Below are 23,256 nucleotides of genomic sequence, written 5' to 3'. Positions count from 1 at the left end.
AAGAAATCAAGTTATCATTATTTGCAGATGACATGATTCTATACATAAAGGACCCTAAAGACTCTACTAGCAAGCTGTTAGAGCTGATCAAAACCTACAGCAATGTAGCAGGATACAAAATAAATACACAGAAATCAGTAGCCTTCGTATATGCTAACAACAAACACACAGAGGATGAAATCAGAGAATCACTCCCATTCACAATTGCATCAAAAAAAATAAAATACCTTGGAATAAACCTAACTAAGGAAGTAAAGAATCTATACAATGAGAACTTTAAGACACTCAAGCGAGAAATTGCAGAAGACACTAGAAAGTGGAGAAACATCCCTTGTTCCTGGATTGGAAGAATCAATATCGTGAAAATGGCAATCTTACCTAAAGCAATCTACACATTTAATGCAATCCCTATCAAAATTCCAAAGGCTTTCTTCATGGAAATAGAAAAAACAATCCAAAAATTCATTTGGAATCATAAAAAACCTCGAATATCTAAAATAATACTGAGCAACAAAAAAGAGGCTGGTGGTATCACCATACCTGATTTTAACCTATACTACAGAGCCATAGTAACAAAAACAGCATGGTACTGGCACAAAAACAGACATGTAGATCAGTGGAACAGAATAGAGGACCCAGATGTAAGCCCAAGTAGCTATAGCCACCTGATATTCGATAAAAATGCCAAAAATACTCATTGGAGAAGAGACAGCCTCTTCAGCAAATGGTGTTTTGAAAACTGGATAAATATCTGCAGAAGGATGAAAATAGATTCTTCTCTCTCGCCATGCACAAGAATTAAGTCCAAATGGATTAAAGACCTTAACATCAGACCGGAAACTTTGAAACTGCTAGAGGAAAAAGTAGGGGAAACCCTTCAACATATTGGTCTTGGCAAAGACTTTCTGAATACAACCCCAATTGCTCAGGCAATAAAACCACAGATTAACCACTGGGACCTAATGAAATTACAAAGATTTTGCACCGCAAAGGACACAGTGAAAAAAGCAAAGAGGCAACCTACCGAATGGGAAAAAATCTTCGCCAGCTATATATCTGATAGAGGATTAATATCTAGGATATACAAAGAACTCAAAAAGTTAACTAATAAGGAATCAAACAAGCCAATCAAAAAATGGGCTAAGGAGTTAAATAGAGAGTTCTCAAAGGAAGAAATACGAATGGCATATAAGCACCTAAAAAAATGTTCTACGTCACTAGTCATCAGGGAAATGGAGATTAAAACTACATTGAGATTCCATCTCACTCCTGTCAGATTGGCCACCATCATGAAAACAAATGATCATAAATGTTGGCGGGGATGTGGAAAAAAAGGAACCCTTCTGCACTGCTGGTGGGAATGCAATCTGGTCCAGCCATTGTGGAAAACAGTGTGGAGGTTCCTAAAGCAGCTAGAGATTGATCTACCATATGACCCAGCTATAGCGCTCCTAGGCATATATCCAAAGGACTCATCTCATTTCCTTAGAAGTACATGCTCAACCATGTTTATTGCTGCTCAATTTATAATAGCTGGGAAATGGAACCAGCCTAGATGTCCCTCAACAGATGAGTGGATAATGAAGATGTGGTACATTTATACAATGGAGTTCTACTCAGCGGTAAAGAAAAATGAAGTTATGAAATTTGCAGAAAAATGGATGGACCTGGAAAGTATTATACTAAGTCAGGTAACCCAGGCCCAGAAAGCCAAGCGCCACATGTTCTCCCTCATATGGGGATCCTAGCTACAGATGACTGGGCTTCTGCGTGAGAATGAAAATACTTAGTAGCAGAGGCCAGTAAGTTGAAAAGGAGACATAAAGGGTGGAGAAAGGAAGGGAGGAGGATACTTAATAGGTTGATATTGTATATATGTAATTACAATGATTGTAATGGGGAGGTAATATGATTGAGAATGGAATTTCAAACGGGAAAGTGTGGGGGTGGGGAGGGAGGGAATTACCATGGGATATATTTTATAATCATGGAAAATGTTAATAAAAATTAAAAAAAAAAAAGGGGGGGCTGGAGAGATGGCTTAGCAGTTAGGCGCTTGCCTGTGAAGCCTAAGGACCCCGGTTCAAGGCTCGGTTCCCCAGGTCCCACGTTAGCCAGATGCACAAGGGGGTGCACGCATCTGGAGTTCGTTTGCAGAGGCTGGAAGCCCTGGTGCGCCCATTCTCTCTCTCCCTCTATCTGTCTTTCTCTCTGTGTCTGTAGCTCTTAAATAAATAAATAATTTAAAAAAAAAAAAAGGAATGTGGGAAAGCTTTCAGTCACCCCTCAGGCCTTATTGAACATGAAAGAATTCACACAGGGGAAAAGCTATACACATTTAGTAAGTGTGGAAAAGCCTTTATATACTGTTCAGCTCTTACTCAACATCAAGGAACCCATACCGGAGAGAAGCCTTACCAATATGATGGATGTGGGAAAGCATTCAGTGACCACTCGACTCTTTTTTTTTTTTTTAATTTATCTGTGAGTGACAGAGAGAGAGAATAGGCACACCATGGCTTCCAGCCACTTCTAAGGAACTCCAGATGTGTGCGCCCCCTTGAGCATCTGGCTTATGTGGGTCTTGGGGAATCGAGCCTTGAAACGGGGTCCTTAGACTTCACAGGCAAGCGCTTAACCGCTAAGCCATCTCTCTCGCCCCCCCACTTGACTCTTGTAAGACAGCAGGGACTCATACTGGAGAGAGACCCTACACATGTCAAGAATGTGAGAAAGCATCCAGCTGGTGCTCATCACTTACAGAGCACCCGAGGACTCACCCTGGAGAGGAACCACACAAATGTTCTGACTGTGACAAAGCCTTCATCTAGAGTTCACCTCTCATTAAGCACCAGGAAATTCAATCAGGAAAAAAATGTTACAAACTCTAGCCCAAGCTGGCCTGGAACTCACAGTGACCCTCCTATGCGCATGTTCCACCGTGCCCACCAAGTTTGTTTGTTTGTTTGTTTTTTAATAAAGCTGACAGTCATAGAGAAAAGAATTTTGAAGCTACTTCAGTAATTTTTAGTACATGGGAGGATTAAGGCAGGATAATTACTTTGAGTTTGAAGTCAACCTGGGCATAATAATGAGACCCTGTCTCAAACACAACCTAAAACAACAGAAAAGAACTTTGAGGGGCTAGACTCAAAAAGAGGCACAAATGGGATATTGTTTACAGTCATGGAAATTGTCAATAAAAAACAATTTTAAAAAAAGAGGCACAACCAGCAGGGGGCCCTGACATGCTCATGTATACACACATATGCAAATAATTTTCTTTCTTTTCTTTTGTTTGTTTTTCGAGGTAGGGTTTCACTCTAGCCCAGGCTGACCTGGAATTCACTATGGAGTCTCAGGGTGGCCTTGAACTCACGGCAATCCTCCGAGTGCTGGGATTAAAAGTGTGCGCCACCACGCCTGGCTAAAATTTTCTTTATGTGTGTGTGTGTGTTATGGCACACGTGGGGGTGTCAGTAGACAATCTTGAGGTATCTGTGCTCCATCTTCTTTTTTGTTGTTGTTGTTTTTTTGAAGTAAGGTCTCACTCTGGCTCAGGCTGACCTGGAATGTAATCTCAGGGTAGCCTCAAACTCTCAGTGATCCTCCTACTGCTGCCTCCCAAGTGCTGGGATTAAAGGCATGCGCCACCACACCCGGCTCTTTTTTTTCTTTTTCGAGGTAGGGTTTCACTCTAGCTCAGGCTGACCTAGAATTCACTATGTAGTCTCAGGGTGGCCTTGAACTCATGGTGATTCTCCTACCTTTGCCTCCCTATTGCCCAGGCTGACAGTACTTGAAAAACAATAACAAAAAAACGCAAACCAGAAAAATAAATAAATAAATAACCACAAACTGGGGTGGAGGGATGGCTTAGCAGTTAAGGTGCTTGCCTGCAAAGCCAAAGGACCCAGGTTTGATTCCCCAGAACCCACATAAGCTAGATGTACAAGGTGGTTCATGAATCTGGAATTTGTTTACAGTAGCTGGAGGCCTTAGCACACCTATTCTGTCTCTCTCAAACAAATAAATACAAATAAAAATAAGTTTTTAAAAAACAATGGTTTTCCAGTACTCGGGAGGCAGAGGTAGGAGCATTGCCATGAGTTCGAGGCTGCTCTGAGACTACATAGTGAATTCCAGGTCAGCTTTGGCTAGAATGAGACTCTACCTTGAAAAAACAACAACAACAACAACAAAAAGAAGGCTCATTGTGTAAATTCTGTACTTTGCAAACATGATGACATAAGTTTGAATCCCCAGACACCCTTTTGTAAAACATTTTGAGGGCTGGAGGCATAGGTTAGTGGTTAAGGTGTTTTCCTACAAAGCCAAAGGACCTAGGTTCAATTCCCCAGGACCCACATTCGTTTATAGTGGCTGGAGGCCCTGCCGTGCTCATTCTCTCTCTCTCTTCCTCTTTCTGCCAAATAAATAAATAAATAAAATATTAAAAAAACATTTTGAGAGAATGTTTCTTTATCAAGTGTCTTTCAGGATCATGAAGTAGTTTAAACCTTTGATATCACCTAAGAAAGACAACTCTTAAGTGATTAAAATAAATTTTTCAAGGTAGGGTCTCAGTGTAGCCTGGACTGACCTAGAATTCACTATGTAGCCTTAGGCTGGCCTGGAACTGATGGTGATCCTCCTACCTCTGCCTCCTGTACTGGGATTAAATGTGTGTGCTACCATGCCTGGCTAAAATAAATTGTTAGGGTGGTAATGGAAGGGGGCAAGCTTTGTCCAAAAGTAGAGGTGGAAGTAAAGACGAGGGCAGAATTTAGTTCTTCAACATCTTGTATATGGTACCACCTCATCTTTTGGAGGGCTCCCTGCTTATTCCTCACTGAAATTCTTTTTTAAAATAAATATTTTATTTTTATTTATTTGTCTGAGAGAGAAATAGACAGGGAGAGAGAGAGAGAGAGAGAATAGGCACACCAGGGCCTCCAGCTGCTGCAAAGGAACTCCAGATATGTGTGCCTCTTGTGCATCTGGCTTACATCGGTCCTGGGGAAATCAAACCTGTGTTCTTTGGCTTTGCAGCCATGTGCCTAACCACTAAGCTATCTTTTTTTACTGTTTACTTTTTATTGTTCAAGTTTGAGTCTCACTATAGCCCAGGCTGACCAGAAATTCTGACCAGAAATTTACTGTGTAGTCTCAGGGTGGCCTCAAACTTGTGGAGATCCTCCTCCTCTGCCTCCTGAGTAACGAGATTAAGGTATGTGCCACCACATTTGGATAAGACATACTCTTAAATTCATGCTCCCAGTGTTCTACTACTTCCTATGAGACTCCACACTGCATAGTTTTACAGCCTCTCAGTAATGTGCTAAAATTCAGAATCCATCAATGTACTATGACTGTCTACTGGGTCACAGCCTTCATACCCAGTTGTCTTAGGACATGCCATCAGACTCCACACAGGTGTGTCGGGACAAGTCACCACAGACTCCTCACAGGTGTTGTTCTCCGCCCTCCCCCCCCCCCCCCACTTTCCAAGGCAGGCTCTTGCTCTAGCCTAGGCTGACCTGGAATTTACCATGCAGTCTCAGGGTGGCCTCAAACTCACAGAGATCCTCTTACCTGTCTCCCGAGTGCTAGGATTATACACCCAGCAAGATTTTTACTTTAGAGAGACAGAGAGAGAGAGAGAAAGTACTCTAGGGCCTCAGCCACTGAAATCAAACTCCTGATGCTTGCACCACCTAGTGGGTATGTGCAATCTTGTGCTTGCCTCATATTTGTGTGTCTGGCTTACGTGGGATCTGGACAGTCAAACATGGGTCCTTAGGCTTCACAGGCAAGTACCTTAACCACTAAGCCATCTCTCAAGCCCCTATTTTGTGCCTTTTGACTTAAGATAACTAATTTTATTTTATTATTATTTTTTAATTAAATTTTATGTATTTGATGGGAAAGTGTGGGGGTGGGGAGGGAGGGAATTACCATGGGATATATTTTATAATCATGGAAAATGTTAATAAAAATTAAAAAAAAATTTATGTATTTGAGAGTGTCAGAGAGAGAGAGAGAGAGACAGAGAGACAGAGAGACAGAGAGAATGGGCATACCAGGGCCTCCAGCCATTGCAAACAAACTCCAGATACATGCATCATTTTGTGCATCTGGCTTACATGGGTCCTGGGAAATTGAACCAGGTTCCTTTGGCTTTGTAAGCAAATGCCTTAACTGCTAAGCCATCCCTTATTTTTGGTTTCTCAAGGTAGGGTCTCATTCTAGTCCAGGCTGATCTGGAATGCACTATGTATTCTCGGAGTAGCCTTGAACTCATGGCGATCCACTTACCTCTGCCTCCCAAGTGCTGGGATTAAAGGTGCATGCCACCACATCCAGCTAAGATAAACTAATTTTAGCTACTAATGTAATTTTTTATTATTTATATATTTATGTGCGAGAGGGAGAGACATAGAGTGAAGGGACAAAGTGAGTGAATAAGTGCATCTGTGCCTCCAGCCGCCAAATGAATTACAGATGTATGCTCCACTCTGTGTATCTGGCTTTATGTAGATACTGGGAAATTCAATCCAGGCCATTAGGATTAGCAGGCAGGTGCCTAAATGGCTGAGCCATCTCTGAAAACAAAAGTTTATTTATTTATTGATTGATTGATTGATTGATTTTTGTTTTTTTTTTTTGAGGTAGGGTTTTCACCCTAGCCCAGGCTGATCTGGAATTCATCACATAGTCTCAGGGCAGCCTGAGATTAAAGGCATGTGCCACCATACCCAGCTAAAAAATATATATATATATATTTTTTGGTTTATTGAGGTAGGGTCTGGCTCTGTTGGGAGCTATGAACCAAACCTTGGCCATGTTGACAGAAACCGCCATATAGCAAGTTAAGTTTCTATTTCCTCATTTAATGATCTATTACCAGAAATGAAGAAGCCATTTCGCCTGGGTGATAGCCTCTCCTGGTGCTGCCAGTAATTGATGAAGAAACAAAGAAATTGCATTTAGCCAGTAATCCTGTGATCTCTGGCCTGATTATGACTCCTTCTACCTACAACCCTATAAAAACCTATGTGTAAAAATAAACTTTGAGACCTTGACAAATACCTAGCTTGGTCTCCTTCTTGTGTCTGTTTGCCTCCCCCATTCAGGTTAGCTTCTCCTCGAGCCCTTGTTCGACTCCCCGCTGGCTGGGGCAAGTGGTGCCTGAACATGGGGCCCGGGGTACAAAGAAAAAACCTGAACATCACTTGAGTGGATGGCCATCCCCACCATTGGATCGCCACCCCACCAGTGGGGTGAGTGAAGATCCGCATAGTGGTCACTGCTGGCAATTCACCTGTAATACAGACCCACACTGTGATTGACGCAGAAAAAGCCTGCCTGTGAAACTGATCCGTTTGAGGTAAGCGACGAATTTTAGGCAATTAAATTAAAGACTATTTGTCGGGAGCCATAGAGCAAAAGCCTCTCCATTTTGCCTGGGCCTCCTTGGTCAGCAGACTGCTTACAGAATCTTATCTTTTGCAAAAGGCCAGTTTATGGTCAGGCTTCTGGGCACTAGGCAACCAAAACTGCCTCTATCTTGAGTAATGACTCCATTTTGTGATAAATTGTCTGTTCTGGAAAGTCACAAAGCCTGCAGCTGTTTGTTAAAGTCATTAATCTTGTGGACTTGGGCCTAAGACTTTATCCTGTCAAAACAGAATTGTAGCAATACCTAAACTACTGACAAACTCCCCTGTTCTGCTGTATAAAAGGCGCCCTGAGAAAAATAAAAATTGCAGCTTAATCAGACTCCTGTCTTGCTGTCAGGTTCCTTTGTGTCTCTTGTCCCATTCATTTTAGGTGTTCTAGGGTCTGTGCTCCTGTTGAAGCCCCACTGGCTGGGGCAACTATTGTACTCAATTGCCTTGGTGTCATGGGAAAGCCCTAAATTATTAAAACTGATAATGGTCCTGGATCTACTGGAAAAAAATTCCAAAATTTCTGTCATCAATTACAAATTAAACATATTACAGGCATACCATACAATCCCCAGGGTCAAGGAATTGTTGAGTGAGCCCATCAAACTATTAAACATACCCTCCAAAAGTTAAAAATGGGGGATTTATATCCCATAAAAGACTCCCCCAAAACATTCTTCATCATGCCCTGTTTGTCCTAAACTTTTTAACCCTTGACACTCAGGGAAAGTCAGCTGCTGATCCACTTTTGGCACACAAACACAAAAAATACCTTTGCCAAAGCCATGTAGAAAGATCCTTTAACCTTAAAATGGAATGGCCCAGACCCAGTACTCATTTGGGGCCAAGGATCAGTATGCTTGTTTTACACCAAAGAAAATGCTGCGAGATGAGCCTCCAATGACATCTCACATATCCAGGGAAAAAATAGTTCCCTGAGAAACTCTCCTTTTCTTCCTGACAAGACAAAGCTGGAAGGACCTCTACTTATTTTAATTCTCCTACTCACAATCAGACCTGTTATTATAAATAACATCATGTCTTTTATACGTCACCAGATTAATGCTATTAAGATGCAGCCTTTGCCGGGCATGGTGGCGCACGCCTTTAATCCCAGCACTCGGGAGGCAGAGGTAGGAGGATCGCCGTGAGTTCGAGGCCACCCTGAGACTCCATAGTGAATTCCAGGTCAGCCTGGGCTGACCCTACCTCGAAAAACCAAAAAAAAAAAAAAAAAAAAAAAGATGCAGCCTTTGCAGATTCATTATCACAGACTGGAGCTGGCGGATCGAGGCATTGCCATTGAAGGCCTACCATCTGCAGCTGTCACTCTCCCTTGATCTTACATTCTGTACTCATTTACTATACTGCTGTCCTCTACACCTCTGCTATTGTTGCGGTCTACCTGTCATGGCCAAGTAGCTACCACTCCTACGGGAGCTGCATAGGATTCAGACCTATGCATGTCGGCTCACAATGAAGTGGGTGCAATATGGGCACCAATGTGGGTGTGAGGCAAAGCACCGCAAGGGAAGGTCCCCTTCTGACTGCTGAATTCCCTGAGAAAAAAACCTGACTTACATGGAGGTTGGTACCATAACCATTATCACTAAGGCCATGCCTCACTCTCTGGCCACATAGGTCCTGCCTCCCCTCCCCAAAAGGTACCAAGGGCCAAAACTTGTGGGAAAAAGACATCCCCACGGGAGGAGTCGGGTCCCTACTCCCCCAGTTGGTTAATGCCCACCGCTGTAAAGCGGGCCTCCCCCTCTTTTTGTATAAAAGAAGGGAGGAGATGTTGGGAGCTATGAACCAAACCTCGGCCATGTTGACAGAAACCGCCATATAGCAAGTTAAGTTTCTATTTCCTCATCTAATGATCTATTACCAGAAATGAAGGAGCCATTATGCCTGGGAGATAGCCTCTCCTGGTGCTGCCGGTAATTGATGAAGAAACAAATAAATTGCATTTAGCCAGTAATCCTGTGGTCTCTGGCCTGATTATGACTCCTTCCACCTACAACCCTATAAAAACCTTCAAGACCTTGACAAATACCTAGCTTGATCTTCTTCTTGTGTCTGTTTGCCTCCCCCACTCAGGTTAGCTTCTACTCGAGTCCTTGTTCGACTCCCCACTGTCCAGGGCATGGCTCTAGCCCAGGCTGACCTGGAATTCACTAGATAGTCTCAGACTGGCCTCGAACTCATAGCAATTCTCCTAACTCTGCCTCCCAAGTGCTGGGAATAAAGATGTGTGCCACCACGCTTGGCTGAAATTCTTTCTCAAAATATACTGAGAATAGAATCAGACCTAACCCATCTTGTGTGAGATGTCTAAGAAAATATAACCTATGAATGACTGAAAAGAATGTCATTTCTGGACAAAGAAACACTTATGTGATCAAAACACAGAACATGGGGCTGGAGGGATGGCTTAGCAGTTAAGGTATTTGTCTACAATGCCAAAAGACCCATGTTCAAATCCCCAGGACCTATGTTAGCCAGATGCACAAGGGGGCCACATGCATCTGGATTTTGTTTGCAGTGGCTGGAGGCCCTGGCATGCCCATTCTCTGTCTCTCTCTCACTCCTTCTCTGTCAGATGTTGGGAGCCATAGAGCAAACACCTCTCTATTTTGCCTGGGCCTGTTCTTAAGTTGACTCATTATTCAGAAAACTGGTCCATCCAGCTTTCTGCTAGATACTTCTGGAATGTCGGTCAGCAGACTGCTTACAGAATCTATCTTTTGCAAAAGGCCAGTTTATGGTCAGGCTATGAAGCCTGGTGCATTCAGGATGTTAAGCCATTGAGGCAAGACTAGATTACATCCCCTCTAGGTTTCCTGACAATTCCAAAGCCCTAAATCATGTCATCCAGCTTACTCCCCCCTTTTTCTTCCCCTATATAACCACTGTGTAAAAAATAAAGATTCAGAGACCTTGATCAGAATATAGACTTGGTTTCCTTCTTTGTGTCTCTTGTCTCTCATCCAGGTTAATTTCCCCTCGGGTCCTTGTTTGACTCCCCGCTGGCCGGGGCAGTCAAATAGATAAATAAAATATTTTTAAAAAAAACGCACACAGCCCATGGGCTGGAGAGATGGCTTAGCAGTTAAGGTACTTGCCAGCAAACTCAAAGGACCCAGGTTCAGTTCCCCAGTACCCACAAAAAGACAGATGCACAAGGTGGCACATGTGTCTGGAGTTCATCAGCTAGAGTGGCTAGAGGCCCTGGCACATCCATTCCATCTCTTCTCTGCCTTCAAATAAATGAACATATAAATAAATAAACACAGACCAAGCAAAAGTATGTCAAAGAAATGGGACTTTATTTTGATGGATTTTTTGGTGTCGAATAAGGTGTGCACTTTGTCTAAAGCTTTTCCCGCATTGAAGACATTTATAAGGTTTTTCTCCAGTGTGAGTTCTCTGGTGTTTAATGAGAGTTGCATTTTGACTGAAGCTTTTCCCACACACAGAACACCCATAGGGCTTCTCCCCAGTGTGGGTTCTGTGATGCTTAAAGAGGTCTGAGCGCTGTTTGAAGCTCTTCTCACAGACCTCACATTTGTAGGGTTTCTCCCCTTTATGTAGTCTCTGATGTTTAAACAGCCTAGAAATATGACAGAGCTCCTCACATTCCTCACACTTGTAGTATTTCTCACGGGCATGGGTCCTCTGGTGCCGAATTAGATGTGAGCTCTGTCGGAAGCATTCCTTGCACTCTAGGCACGTGTATGGCTTCTCACCTGTGTGTGTACGCTGGTGTTTAACAAGGGCAGCACTCTGACTAAAGCTTTTCCCACATTCTTGGCACTGATAGGGTTTCTCGCCTGTGTGAATCCGCTGGTGTTTAAAGAGGTATGAGCGCTGTTTGAAGCTCTTCTCACAGCTACCACATTTATGAGGTCTTTCTTGGTGGAACTGTCTCTGTGGTTCAAAAAGCCCCAAATGACAAACACTGTCTCTGCTGTCAACAGAGTTGTGAGGTTCCACTATGTGATATTTCACCTTATCCAAACTTTGTTTGCATTTCGTCCTATGTTCAGCACCATCAATAACTGTTTCTGCTGCTTGAATATGCTGACCAAGGATAAGGCCAGCACTGTTCCCAAATTCATTGTCTTCTAAGATTCCTTCCTCCTTGGAAGCAGTGGTGAGATGTGACATGCTGGGGAGTCCTTGCTCTTCGAGGGAACTTTCGAGTTTCGGTGACAGAGCATCTCTCGGCTGTTCTTCTACCCTGTCCTCATGGGTATCACCACACTCAGAAAGTGCAGGGTCCTTCCCCTGGAACAGTCCCTGTGACCATGCCTGTAGCTCTGCTTCTTTCAAATTTTCTTGCTTTGGAATCAATTCTGTGTTCACAGATCTAGTTTCCAAACCTGAAACATTAAAAGATAAACTGCTGTTATTTCATCCCTGAACAAGAATAAATAGAAAACAAACCCTAATAAGCTCCATTATGTTTTTTTGCTAAATTCCTTAAATAAAATTAGTTTAGGGGCTGGAGAGATGGCTCAGCAGTTAAAAGTGCTTGCCTGTAAAGCTCAAGGACCTGAGTTTGATTCCCTGGTACCCACATAAAGCCACATGCACTAAGTAGCACCTGCATCTGGAGGTGTTTACTGTAGCAGGAAGTCCTGGTGCACCCATATTTACTCTGTCTGTATCTGCTTCTCTCTCTCTCTCAAATAATTTTTTTTTTTTTTTTGAGATAGGGTCTCACTGTAGCCCGGGCTGAACTGGAATTCACTATATAGTCTCAGTGTGGCCTCAAACTCATGGTGATCCTCCTACCTCTGCCTCCCAAGTGCTGGGACTAAAGGCATGCGCCACTATACCTAGCCTTAAGTAAATAATTTTTTAAAAATCAGTTTAGTTGGGCTGGAGAGATGGCTTAGTGGTTAAGCGCTTGCCTGTGAAGCCTAAGAACCCTGGTTGGAGGCTCAATTCCCCAGGACTCATGTTAGCCAGATGCACAAGGGGGCACATGCATCTGAAGTTTGTTTGCAGTGGCTGGAGGCCCTGGCGTGCCCATTCTCTCTCCCCCCCCCCCCCATCTGCCTCTTTCTCTCTGTTGTTCTCAAATAAATAAAAAATAAAATTTTATTTAAAACATTAGTTTAGCTAATCATCAGCACTGCTCACTTTTGCCAGTACAAACATGTGTCTCTCCTCTCATACTCATGCCTATAGTCACCAGAGCGCCTCACCTTCCATGACCCCATTCAACTGCTATATGTCACAGTTCTAAGAAAAGCATGTTGGGCCCTGAAAGGCCCAGGCGTGAGGCCCAGTGGAACTTCCTGAGCCTAGCTAAAGTTTGGCGACCTGTCTCTGGCCAGCTATGACTCAGCAGGATGCCTAAGGGCTTCTGGCCTGCTACTTCCTCGTGGTTTACCATTTTAATAGTTAAAATTTACTATTGGCCCTTACCTCTTCTCCCACCCTAAAATCCCCACCTTCGTCCCCAACATGATATAAGCAACTGCTCAGAGTAATAAAGCGAGTTGTTCCTGCATTGCAAAGACTCCCGACTCAGTGTGGTTTTTCTCCGGTGGCCAGGAGAGGTTTCTGAGTCGTCCGACGCTCATCATCCCCTCAACCCCTAGGGAGGAACCAGCAGGCCTGGTCCTTCCCTCGGCACTACCTGTGTGGGAAGGAGCCCTGCAAAGCATAGCTGGAAGGGCAGTCAAGAGCCCATGAATGATGGATGTATGCATCAGAGAAACTACATTCACATGAGTTATAATAACAGGTAGAGATGATGACTACAATAATTGAAGGTGACCTCTTGGGAAGAGGTCAATCTGAGACTGGTCAAAAGGCATGCACTTTTTATTTATTAATTTAATAAAAAATTTTTTTTCAATTATTTGGTTTTTATTTATTTATGAGAGAGAGAGAATAGAAAGAGAGAGAGGAGGGAAGAGGGAGAGAATGGGTATGCCCAGGCCTCCAGCTGCTGCAAACAAACTCCAGACACATATCTGGGGCATTGAACCTGGGTCCTTTGGCTTTACAGGCAACTGCCTTAACTGCTAAGCCATTTCTCCAGCCCTGTTTTATTTTTTTGGCTCAACAAATGGATGACTTTATTCAGAGAAGACCAGATACGTGGAGAACATCCAGGAGAACAAAGCACACACTTACTTATACAATACTTTGGTTTGAAAATTATTCATAACATTAATGTTAAACCTGAGATTTGAAAGAAACAAATGGGCCAGGCATCATGGTGCATGCCCGTTATCCCAGCACTCAGGAGGCAGAGGTAGGAGGATCACTGTGAGTTTGAGGCCACCCTAAGACTACATAGTGAATTCCTGGCCAACCTGGGCTAGAGCAAGGCCCTGCCTCGAGAGAAAACAACAACAAACAAACAAACAAAAACAGGGGACATAAGGTGTAAAATACAAACCAAGAAAAGAGAGCTTGTAAAGATGAATTAATGTAGATGTACAAGTGCCATTTAAGGAAGGCTTGAATGCTGGTGAGTACCGTAATGATGAAGTTAACCACCTCAGCCTCCCCAAGTGCATGGAAATAACTAGCACCATGTTTCCATCTTCTTCAACAAGGTTATGGTCAGAAACCACTGGAAGGCACACACTTAATCCCAGCGCTTGGAAGGCAGAGGTAGGATGAGCACTGTGAGTTTGAGACCAGCCTGTGACTACACAGTGAGTTCCAGATCAGCCTGGGCTAGAGTGAGGCGTTATCTCAAAAAAAAAAAAAAAAGTATAAAAGGACAATCAGGGTGGGGTGAGGGGTGGCTCAGTAGTTAAAGGTACTTGCTGTCAAAGCCTGCTGGTCCAGGTTCAATTCCCCAGTACCCATTTATTTATTTAAATGTTTTTGTTGTTTTTATTTTTATTTGAGAGAGACACGACAGACAGAGAGAGAAAGAGAGAGAGAGAGAGAGAGAGAGAGAGAGAGAGAGAGAGAGAGAAGAGAGTGGACATGCCAGGGCTTCTAGCCACTGCAAACACACTCCAGACGCATGAGCCCCCTTGTGCATCTGGCTAACGTGGGTACTGGGGAATCGAGCCTTGAATGGGGGTCCTTAGGCTTCACAGGCAAGTGCTTAACCACTAAGCCATCTCTCCAGTCCCCCAGTACCCATTTAAAGCCAGATGCACACTGGTGCATGCATCTGGAAGTCATTTATATCGGCAAGCAGCTTGGCATACACATTCTCTCTCTCCTCACAAATAAATAAATACACCTGTAACTCAGTACTCAGGCACTACTATGCCTGGTTTTAGATTGTTTTTGTTGCTAAATAACAAAGACAAATCTGATGGTGCTGGCCTAAAATCCCATTCTACCTGGGAAGCTGAAGCAGGAGGATTTCAAATCCAAGGACAACATGGGCAACTTAGTGAGATCTTGTTTTAAAATGGGAAGCAGGGGATGTTGCACAGTAGACAGAGTGCTTGCCTAGCAAGCAAGGCTCCCTAGGCGCAATCCCCAACACTGCATAAACCAGGATTAATAGCCTATACTTGTAACCTCCGCACTTGGAAGGTGGAGACAGGCAGATTAGTTTAAGATCATCCTCAGCTACATAGTGAGTTCAAGGTCATCCTGGGCTACATGAGACACTGTCTCCAAACAAAAGAAAAAAAAGCCAGGTGTGGTGGTGGTGCACACCTTTAATGCCAACACTCAGGAGGCTGAGGTAGGAAGACTACCATGAGTTCAAGGTCACCCTGAGAGTACAAAGTGAATTCCAGGTCAGCCTGGGCTAAAGTAATTAATTTGTTTATTTAAGAGAGAGAGAAAGGGCTGGGTGTGGTGGCGCATGCCTTTGATCCCAGCACTTGGGAGGCAGAACTAGGAGGATTGCTGAGAGTTCAAGGCCACCCTGAGACTACATAGTGAATTCCAGGTCAGTCTGAACTAGAGTGAGATCCTACCTTGGAAAAACCACAATAAAAAAAAAAAAAAAAAAAAAAAAAAAAAGTAGAGAAGGTGAAAGAGAGAGAGAGAGAAGCAGATAGAGTGGGGATGGGGGAATGGGCATGCCAAGGCCTCCAGCTACTACATACGAACTCCAGACTCATAAGCCACCTTGTGCAGCTGGCTTTATGTAAGTACTGAAGACTCAAACCTGGGTCCTTTGGCCTTGCTGGCAAGTGCCTTACCACTAAGCCATCTCTCCAGCCCAAACACTAATTTTTTTTTTTTTTTGTATGTTTGGTTTTGGTTTTTCAAAGACCCAGAATTCATTTTGTAGTCTTAGGGTAGCCTCAAACTCATAACAATCCTACCTCTACCTCCTGAGTGCCGGGATTAGAGGCATGTGCCACCACACCTGTCTCTAATTTTTTAAATATTATTTATTTATTTTTAAGCAGAGAGAGGGACAGAATGAATTGGTGAGCCAAGGCCTCTAGCCACTACAAACAAACTCCAGATGCATGTGCCACTTTGTGTATCTGGCTTTATGTGGGTCCTGGAGAATCTAATCTAGGTCATTAGGCTTTGCAGGCAAGTGCCTTAAGTGCTTTTCCATCTCTCCAGCTCATCAAATACTATTTGATAAAACTGGATGATTTGTACCTATGTGCTCAGTATTTTTATTTATTTATTTTGTTTGTTTGTTTGTTTTTCTAGGTAGGGTCTCTCTCTTGCCCAGGCTGACCTGGAATTCACTATGGAGTGTGTCACCATGCCCAGGTTCTGTTTGCTTTTGAGAGTGTCTTACTAGATAGCCCAAGCTATCTTAGAACTGTTCATCATCCTTCCTCACCTGGTTTACATAAGGTATTTTTAAAAATATTAGCTGGGAGGCAGATGTAGGAGGATTGCTGTGAGTTTGAGGCCACACTAAGACTCCATAGTGAATTCCAGGTTAGCCTGGGCAAGAGTGAACCCCCCCAAACAAAACAAAACAAAAAACAGGAAACAAAACATTAAAAAGTAACAACAGGAGAGATTTCTCAGTGGTTAAGGCACTTGCCTGAAAAACCTAAGGATCAGAGTTCAATTCCCCAGTAACCACATAAAGCCAGAAGCACAGTGCCACATGCCTCTGGAGTTTGTAGCAGGTGAAGGCCCTCACATGTCCATCCATGTTCTGTCTCTTTCTCTCTCTGCTTCCAAGTAAATAAATAAAAATAATTTTAAAAAAGTAACAACAGGGCTGGAGAGATGGCTTAGCGGTTAAGCATTTGCCTTTGAAGCTTAAGGACTCAGTTTGAGGCTAAGTTCCCCAGGACCCACGTTAGCCAGAAGCACAAGGGGGTGCACGCGTCTGGAGTTCGTTTGCAGTGGCTGGAAGCCATTCTCTCTCTATCTGCCTCTTTCTCTCTCTCTCTGTTGCTCTCAAATAAATAAATAAAAATGAACAAATTTTTTTTTTTAAAGATTAAGAAAAAAGTAACAAAGTTGAGTCTAAAACTGGGTGTGGTGGCTCTCACCTTTAATCCCAGCACTCGGGAGGCAGAGGCAGGAGGATTGTCATGAGTTCAAGGCCACCCTGAGACTCCATAGTGAATTCCATGTCAGCCTGAGCTAGAGTGAGACCGTACCTCGAAAAATCAAAAACAAACAAACAAAAAAAAAGAATGTTCAGGAGAGTGATGAAACAACACTGACATTTTGCTTGGGTTACCACAGGCTGGCACACCCCACCTCAGGTAAACCTGTGGGGCACAGCATGGGCAAACCACATTACAAACACACACATATACATAAGCAAAAAAAAAGAAAAGAAAAAACCACTAAGGTTCTTAGGCTGTCTTTGTGTGGCAGACGGGCTCAAGGACAGTAAGGAAGCCCGACTTTCACAAATCACACATGCTATAAAGCAGCAGCATGGCAGCGCTTACTGGGCAGAACTGTGTTCTCATCATCCTTCTGTGTGTTCTCCCTGCAGAAGTCCCTCTGAATTGCATTCAGGTGCTCCCACTCTTCCCAAGTGAGAGATGTGGCCACATCCTTGAAAGTCACCAACTCCTGGAACAAAACAAGAGCTTCAACTCAGTGCCTGGTGTCCAGGAAAAGTACTCCTCCTCTGAGGGAAGGCCAGTAGTCTCCTCTCAAGGAAGGCATTCCTAGTCTGAGGGAAGATCAGTCTCCTGTCATGGAAGGGCACTCTAGTCTGAGGGAAGGCCAGTCTCCAGAGAGCAAAAAAAACACATGCAGTCAAGTGCAGCAACAACTTCAGCTGTTTAGGAGTTCCAAGGGCACGTGTTACAAGGACTAATATTCATTATCAACTTGACTAGATTGAGAATCACCTAGAAAACAAATGTCTGAGCTGGGTGTGTGGTGTGGTACATGGCTTTAATGCCAGCATTTAGGAGGCAAAGGTAGGAGGACTGCTGTAAGTTTGAGGCCACCCTGAGAGGACACAGTGTCTTCTAGGTCAGCCTGGGCTAGAGCAAGACCCAATCTCCAAAAAAAAAAAAAAAAAAAAAAAAAACCAACAAAACAAACAAAAAAAGCTGGTTATGGTGGGGCACACCTTTAATCCCACCTCACCTTTAATACCCTACCTCAAAACAACAACAACAAAAATAAAGCAAATGTCTGGGCATACCTCTGAGGGCATTTTACAGATAGCTTTAACCAAGAGGAGACCCACCCTGAATCTATAGACTAGGGACCTGGGCTGAATAGAACAGAAAAATCAAGCGGGAGCTGGGGAGATGGTTCAGTAGTTATAGATGCTTGCTCTGAAACTAGCCAGTGTCACAGCTGGAGTCCAGATTCCCAGCAACCATATAAAGAAGTGCACATATGAGTCGGGCATGGTGGCACACACCTTTAATCCCAGCACTGGGGACGCAGAGGTAGGAAACCACCCTATCTCGAAAAATAATCAAAAAAATAAAAATAAAAAAATAACTATCTTTTGGGCTGGAGAAATGGCTCAGAGGTTATGGTGCTTGCCTGCAAAGGCTAAGGATCCGGATTTGATTCCCTAGTACCCACATATAGCCAGATGCACAAAGTGGCATGTGCGTCTGGAGTTTGTTTGCAGTGGTTAGAGGTCCTGGCACACCAATTCTCTCTCCCTCTATTTCTTTCTCTCCAATAAATTATATGTGTATATAATGTTATCTTTCCTAAGATGAGTGTGATGGTTCATGCCTTTAATCCCAACACTCAGGAGGCTGAGGTAGAAGGGATGCTGTGTGTTTGAAGACGGCCATGTACAGAGTGAGCTCCAAGTCAGACTGGGCTAAAGACCCTGCCCATGCCTATTCTTCTCCCCAAAAAATGGGCTGGAGAGATTGGATATGGGTCAGTGGTTAAAAGTACTTACTTGACAACAAAGAGGGGCCCAAGCAGGAGTCCAGCATAATTGAGACCAAAATCATCCCAAAAGGTAACTGGGATTACACCAGGTCAGTCCCTGCCAAATAAGCCTGGTATACAGGCTTGAATTGGAAGTGGAATTGCACCTTCCATGTAAGGATAAATTATATGTTAAATCTGATGGATGGTCGGATTTACCATTCTTAAATAAGCTATATTTTGGGCTTGTCATTTGTTGCTTCCTGATTTATACTGTCTTTGTTTCCTCTTTTGTCATTCATTAGGGAAGAATCTCACTTGGTCACAAGCTAACTTGGAACCCTCAGCAGACCAAAAATCTTAGCCTCCTAGTTGACAGGATTAAGGGAGTGGGGCAACACACAACCTAAGGGACTGTGACTTTGTAAGACAATCTGGTTGTCACAATATTTACTTGCATAAATACTTTGTGCTGTTTTTCAGTGAATGTGTACATTGTTTAGCTAAATTTTAGAATTTGCCTGTATTTGGTTCCACTCAGCTTACTTGAATACTCTCATAGCAGGCAAACCCAACATCTAGGGTCACTTTTGTAGTTACTCTGAAAGTCTTAAGAGCTGGAAAAAACAAACCATACTCAAATACTAGTTAATACAAGAGAGCAAAGGTAAAACCAGAAGAACTACAAAAAAAATGGCAAAAATTAATACACACCTTTCAATAATATCTCTTAATATCAATGGCTCAATGCCCCAACCAAAAGACATAGGTTTGCAGACTGGGTTAAAAAGCAGGATCTGGGCTGGAGAGATGGCTTAGTGGTTAAGCACTTGCCTGTGAAGTCTAAGTACCCTGGTTCGAGGCTCAATTCCCCAGGACCCACATTAACCAGATGCGCAAGGGGGCGCATGCATCTGGAGTTCGTCTGCAGTGGCTAAGCAGTCCTGGTGTGCCCACTCTCCTCTCTCTCTCTGCCTCTTTCTCTCTCTGTCACTCTCAAATAAATGAATAAAAATAAACAACAAAAAAAAATTAAAAAAAAAGCAGGATCCTTCAATTTGTTGCCTCCAAGAAACTCACCTTTATACAAAGGATGGACACTATCTTAGGGTAAAAGGTTGGAAAACAGTGTTTCAAGCAAATGGGCCTAGAAAACAAGCAAGGGTTGCTATCGTAATATCTGACAAAGTAAACTTCAGTCCAACATTACTTAGGAAAGATCAGGAAGGTCACTTTATATTTATTAAAGGCACACTCCAACAGGACATTACAATCCTAAACACATATGCACCTAACATGGGGGCTCGCTCCCAACTTCATCAAGCAAATGCTATTAGAACTAAGGTCACAGATAACACCAAACACAGTTGTAGTGGGTGACTTCAACACCCCACTCTCATCAATTGACAGGTCATCCAGGCGAAAAAATAGATGCATCTGGGTTAAATGAGGTCATAGAAGAAATGGATCTAACAGATATCTACAAGATATTTCATCCAAATGCTACAGAATACACATTCTTTTCAGCAGCATATGGAACATTCTCTAAAATAGACCATATATTAGGACACAAAGCAACTCTTAACAAATACAGGAAAATTGAAATAATTCCTTGCACTGTACCTGATCACAATGGGATCAAGCTACAAGTCAATAGCAAGAAAAGCTATAGAGCATACACAAAATCATGGAAATTAAACCACACACTACTAAACGATGAATGGGTCAATGAAGAAATCAAGAAGGAAATCAGAAAATTCATAAGGGCAAATCATAATGAGAACAGAACATATCAAAACCTGTGGGACACAATGAAGGCAGTCCTAAGAGGGGAACTTATACCTTTAAGTGCCTATATTGTCAGATTGGCCACCATCATGAAAACAAATGATCATAAATGTTGGCGGGGATGTGGAAAAAGAGGAACCCTTCTACACTGCTGGTGGGAATGCAATCTTGTCCAGCCATTGTGGAAATCAATGTGGAGGTTCCTAAAACAGCTAAAGATTGATCTACCATATGACCCAGCTATAGCACTCCTAGGCATATATCCGAAGGACTCATCTCATTTCCTTAGAAGTATGTGCTCAATCATGTTTATTGCTGCTCACTTTATAATAGCTGGGAAATGGAACCAGCCTAGATGTCCTTCAACTGATTAGTGGATAATGAAGATGTGGCACATTTATACAATGGAGTTCTACTCAGCGGTAAAGAAAAATGAAGTTATGAAATTTGCAGAAAAATGGATGGACCTGGAAAGGATTATACTAAGTGAGGTAACCCAGGCCCAGAAAGCCAAGCGCCACATGTTCTCTCTCATATGTGGATCCTAGCTACAGATGATTGGGCTTCTGCATGAGAATGAAAATACTTAGTAGCAGAGGCCAGTAAGTTAAAAAGGAGACATAAAGGGAAGAGAAAGGAAGGGAGGAGGGTACTTAATAAGTTGGTATTGTATATATGTAAGTACAATGATTGTGATGGGGAGGTAATATGATGGAGAATGGAATTTCAAAGGGGAAAGTGTGGGGGGGAGGGAGAGAATTACCATGGGATATTTTTTTATAATCATGGAAAATGCTAATAAAAATTTTTAAAAAAATCAGAAAGGTCTTAAGTAAACAACCTCATGCTTCACCTTAAAGCCTTGGAAAAAGAAGAACAAGGCAAACTGAAAATCAGTAGATGCAAAGAAATAATAAAGATGAGGACAGAAATTAATGAAATAGAAACAAACAAAAAAATCCAAAGAATCAATGAAACAAAAAGTTGGTTCTTTGAATGGATAAACAAGATTGATAAACCCTAGTAAATTTGATCAAAATAACGAGAAAAGAGACACAAATTAATAAAATTAGAGATGAAAAAGACCATCACAACAGATACCAGAGAAATTTTTTTAAATCATAGAGAAATACTATACAAACATATACTCCACTAAGTTTGAAATTCTAAAAGAAATGGATGATTTCCTTGATTTATATGACCTACTGAAATTAAATCAAGATGAGACTAATCACTTAAATAAATCTATAACTAATAATGGAGATCCAAGCAATTATCAAAAACTCCCAACTAAAAAAAGTCCAGTGCTCGCTTCGGCAGCACATATACTAAAATTGGAATGATACAGAGAAGATTAGCATGGCCCCTGCGCAAGGATGACATGCAAATTCGTGAAGCGTTCCATATTTAAAAAAAAAAAAAAAAGTCCAGGCCCAGATGGATTCACTGGTGAATTTTACCAGACCTTCACGGAAGAACTAACACCATTGCTTCTTAAACTTTTCCTTAAAACAGAAAAAGAAGGAATCTTACCAAACTCTAATGAAGCCAGCACCACCCTGATACCCAAACCAGGCAAAGATAGAACAAAAAAAGAAAATTAGACCAAATTTCCTCATGAACATAGATGCAAATATTCTCAACAAAATATTGGCAAACAGAATATAAGAATATATGAGTGATTACTCACCTCAACCAAGTAGGCTTTATTTGAGACATGCAGGTACAGTTCAACATACACAAATCAATAAATGTAATACATTATATAAATGGACTAAGGGACAAAAATCACATCTCATTAGATACAGACAAAGCATTTGACAAAATCCAACATCTCCTCATGATAAAAGTCCTACAGAGACTGGTAATAGAAAGAACATATCTCAACATAGTAAAGGCTATTTATGACAAGCCTACAGCCAACATATTACTAACTGAGAAAAACTTGAAGCTTCCCACTAAAATCAGGGACAAGACAAGGCTGTCCACTGTCCCCACTTTTATTTAATATAGTACTGGAAGTCTTAGCCATAGCAACAAGGCAAGAAACACACATAAAAGGGATACAAATTGGAAAGGAAGAGATCAAGTTATCATTATTTGAAGATAATGTGATTCTATACATAAAGGACCTAAAAGACTCTACCAGCAAAGTGTTAGAGATGATAAACACCTATAGCCATGTTACAGGATACAAAATAAACACACAGAAATCAGTAGCCTTCCTATATGCTAACAACAAACACACAGGAGATGAAATGAGAGAAGCCTTACCATTCACATTTGCATCAAAATAATAATAATAATAATAATAATAATAATAAAGTACCTTGAAATAAACCTAACCAAGGAAGTGAAGGATCTTGAGAGTGAAAACTTTAAAACACCCAGGTGAGAAGTTGCAGAATAAACTAAGAAATGGAAAGACATCCCATGTTCTTGGATTGGAAGAATCAATATTGTGAAAATGGCATTCTTACCAAAAGCAATTTACACATTTAATGCAATCCCTATCAAAATTCCAATGCCATTCTTCAAGGAAATAGAAAAAAAAATCCAAAAATTCATTTGGAAGCAGAAAAAAACCTCAGATATCTAAAACAACTTTTTCTCTGGTTTTATGAATTAAGGTCTTACTCTGGCTCAGGCTGACCTGGAATTCACTATGTAGTCTCAGGGTGGCCTTGAACTCACGGTGATCCTCCTACCTCTGCTTCCTGAGTGCTGAGATTAAAGGCATGCACCACCATGCCCCACCACT

General features: G+C 42.2%; 1 protein-coding gene and 1 non-coding gene across 4 annotated transcripts in view; one reads left to right on the top strand and one right to left on the bottom strand.

The window, feature by feature from the left end:
- The window catches only part of Znf394 (zinc finger protein 394), a 31,342-nt gene that overhangs the window by 682 nt on the left and 7,404 nt on the right, over positions 1-23,256 (bottom strand). Inside the window, exons 2-3 of one of the 3 annotated variants that reach the window (XM_012952262.2) lie at positions 17,294-17,420; positions 10,759-11,836 (exon numbers count right to left, since the gene is read on the bottom strand). In XM_012952262.2, the coding sequence (XP_012807716.2) occupies positions 10,764-11,836; positions 17,294-17,420 (1,200 nt within the window). In that variant the 3' untranslated portion in view covers positions 10,759-10,763. Of the gene's footprint in view, positions 1-10,758; positions 11,837-17,293; positions 17,421-23,256 lie in introns of those variants that run through there. The other 2 variants (XM_045143831.1, XM_045143832.1) reach the window with 2 other exon arrangements.
- LOC123458950 lies at positions 21,800-21,906 on the top strand. The gene has a single exon (XR_006635883.1). It is a non-coding gene; the product is annotated as a U6 spliceosomal RNA (small nuclear RNA).

Source organism: Jaculus jaculus, chromosome 2, assembly GCF_020740685.1.
Source record: "Jaculus jaculus isolate mJacJac1 chromosome 2, mJacJac1.mat.Y.cur, whole genome shotgun sequence".
In the NCBI taxonomy this organism is placed as follows: domain Eukaryota; kingdom Metazoa; phylum Chordata; class Mammalia; order Rodentia; family Dipodidae; genus Jaculus; species Jaculus jaculus.
The sequence above is the reverse complement of the archived record's forward strand: the minus strand, read 5'-3'. Positions and strand labels throughout refer to the sequence as shown.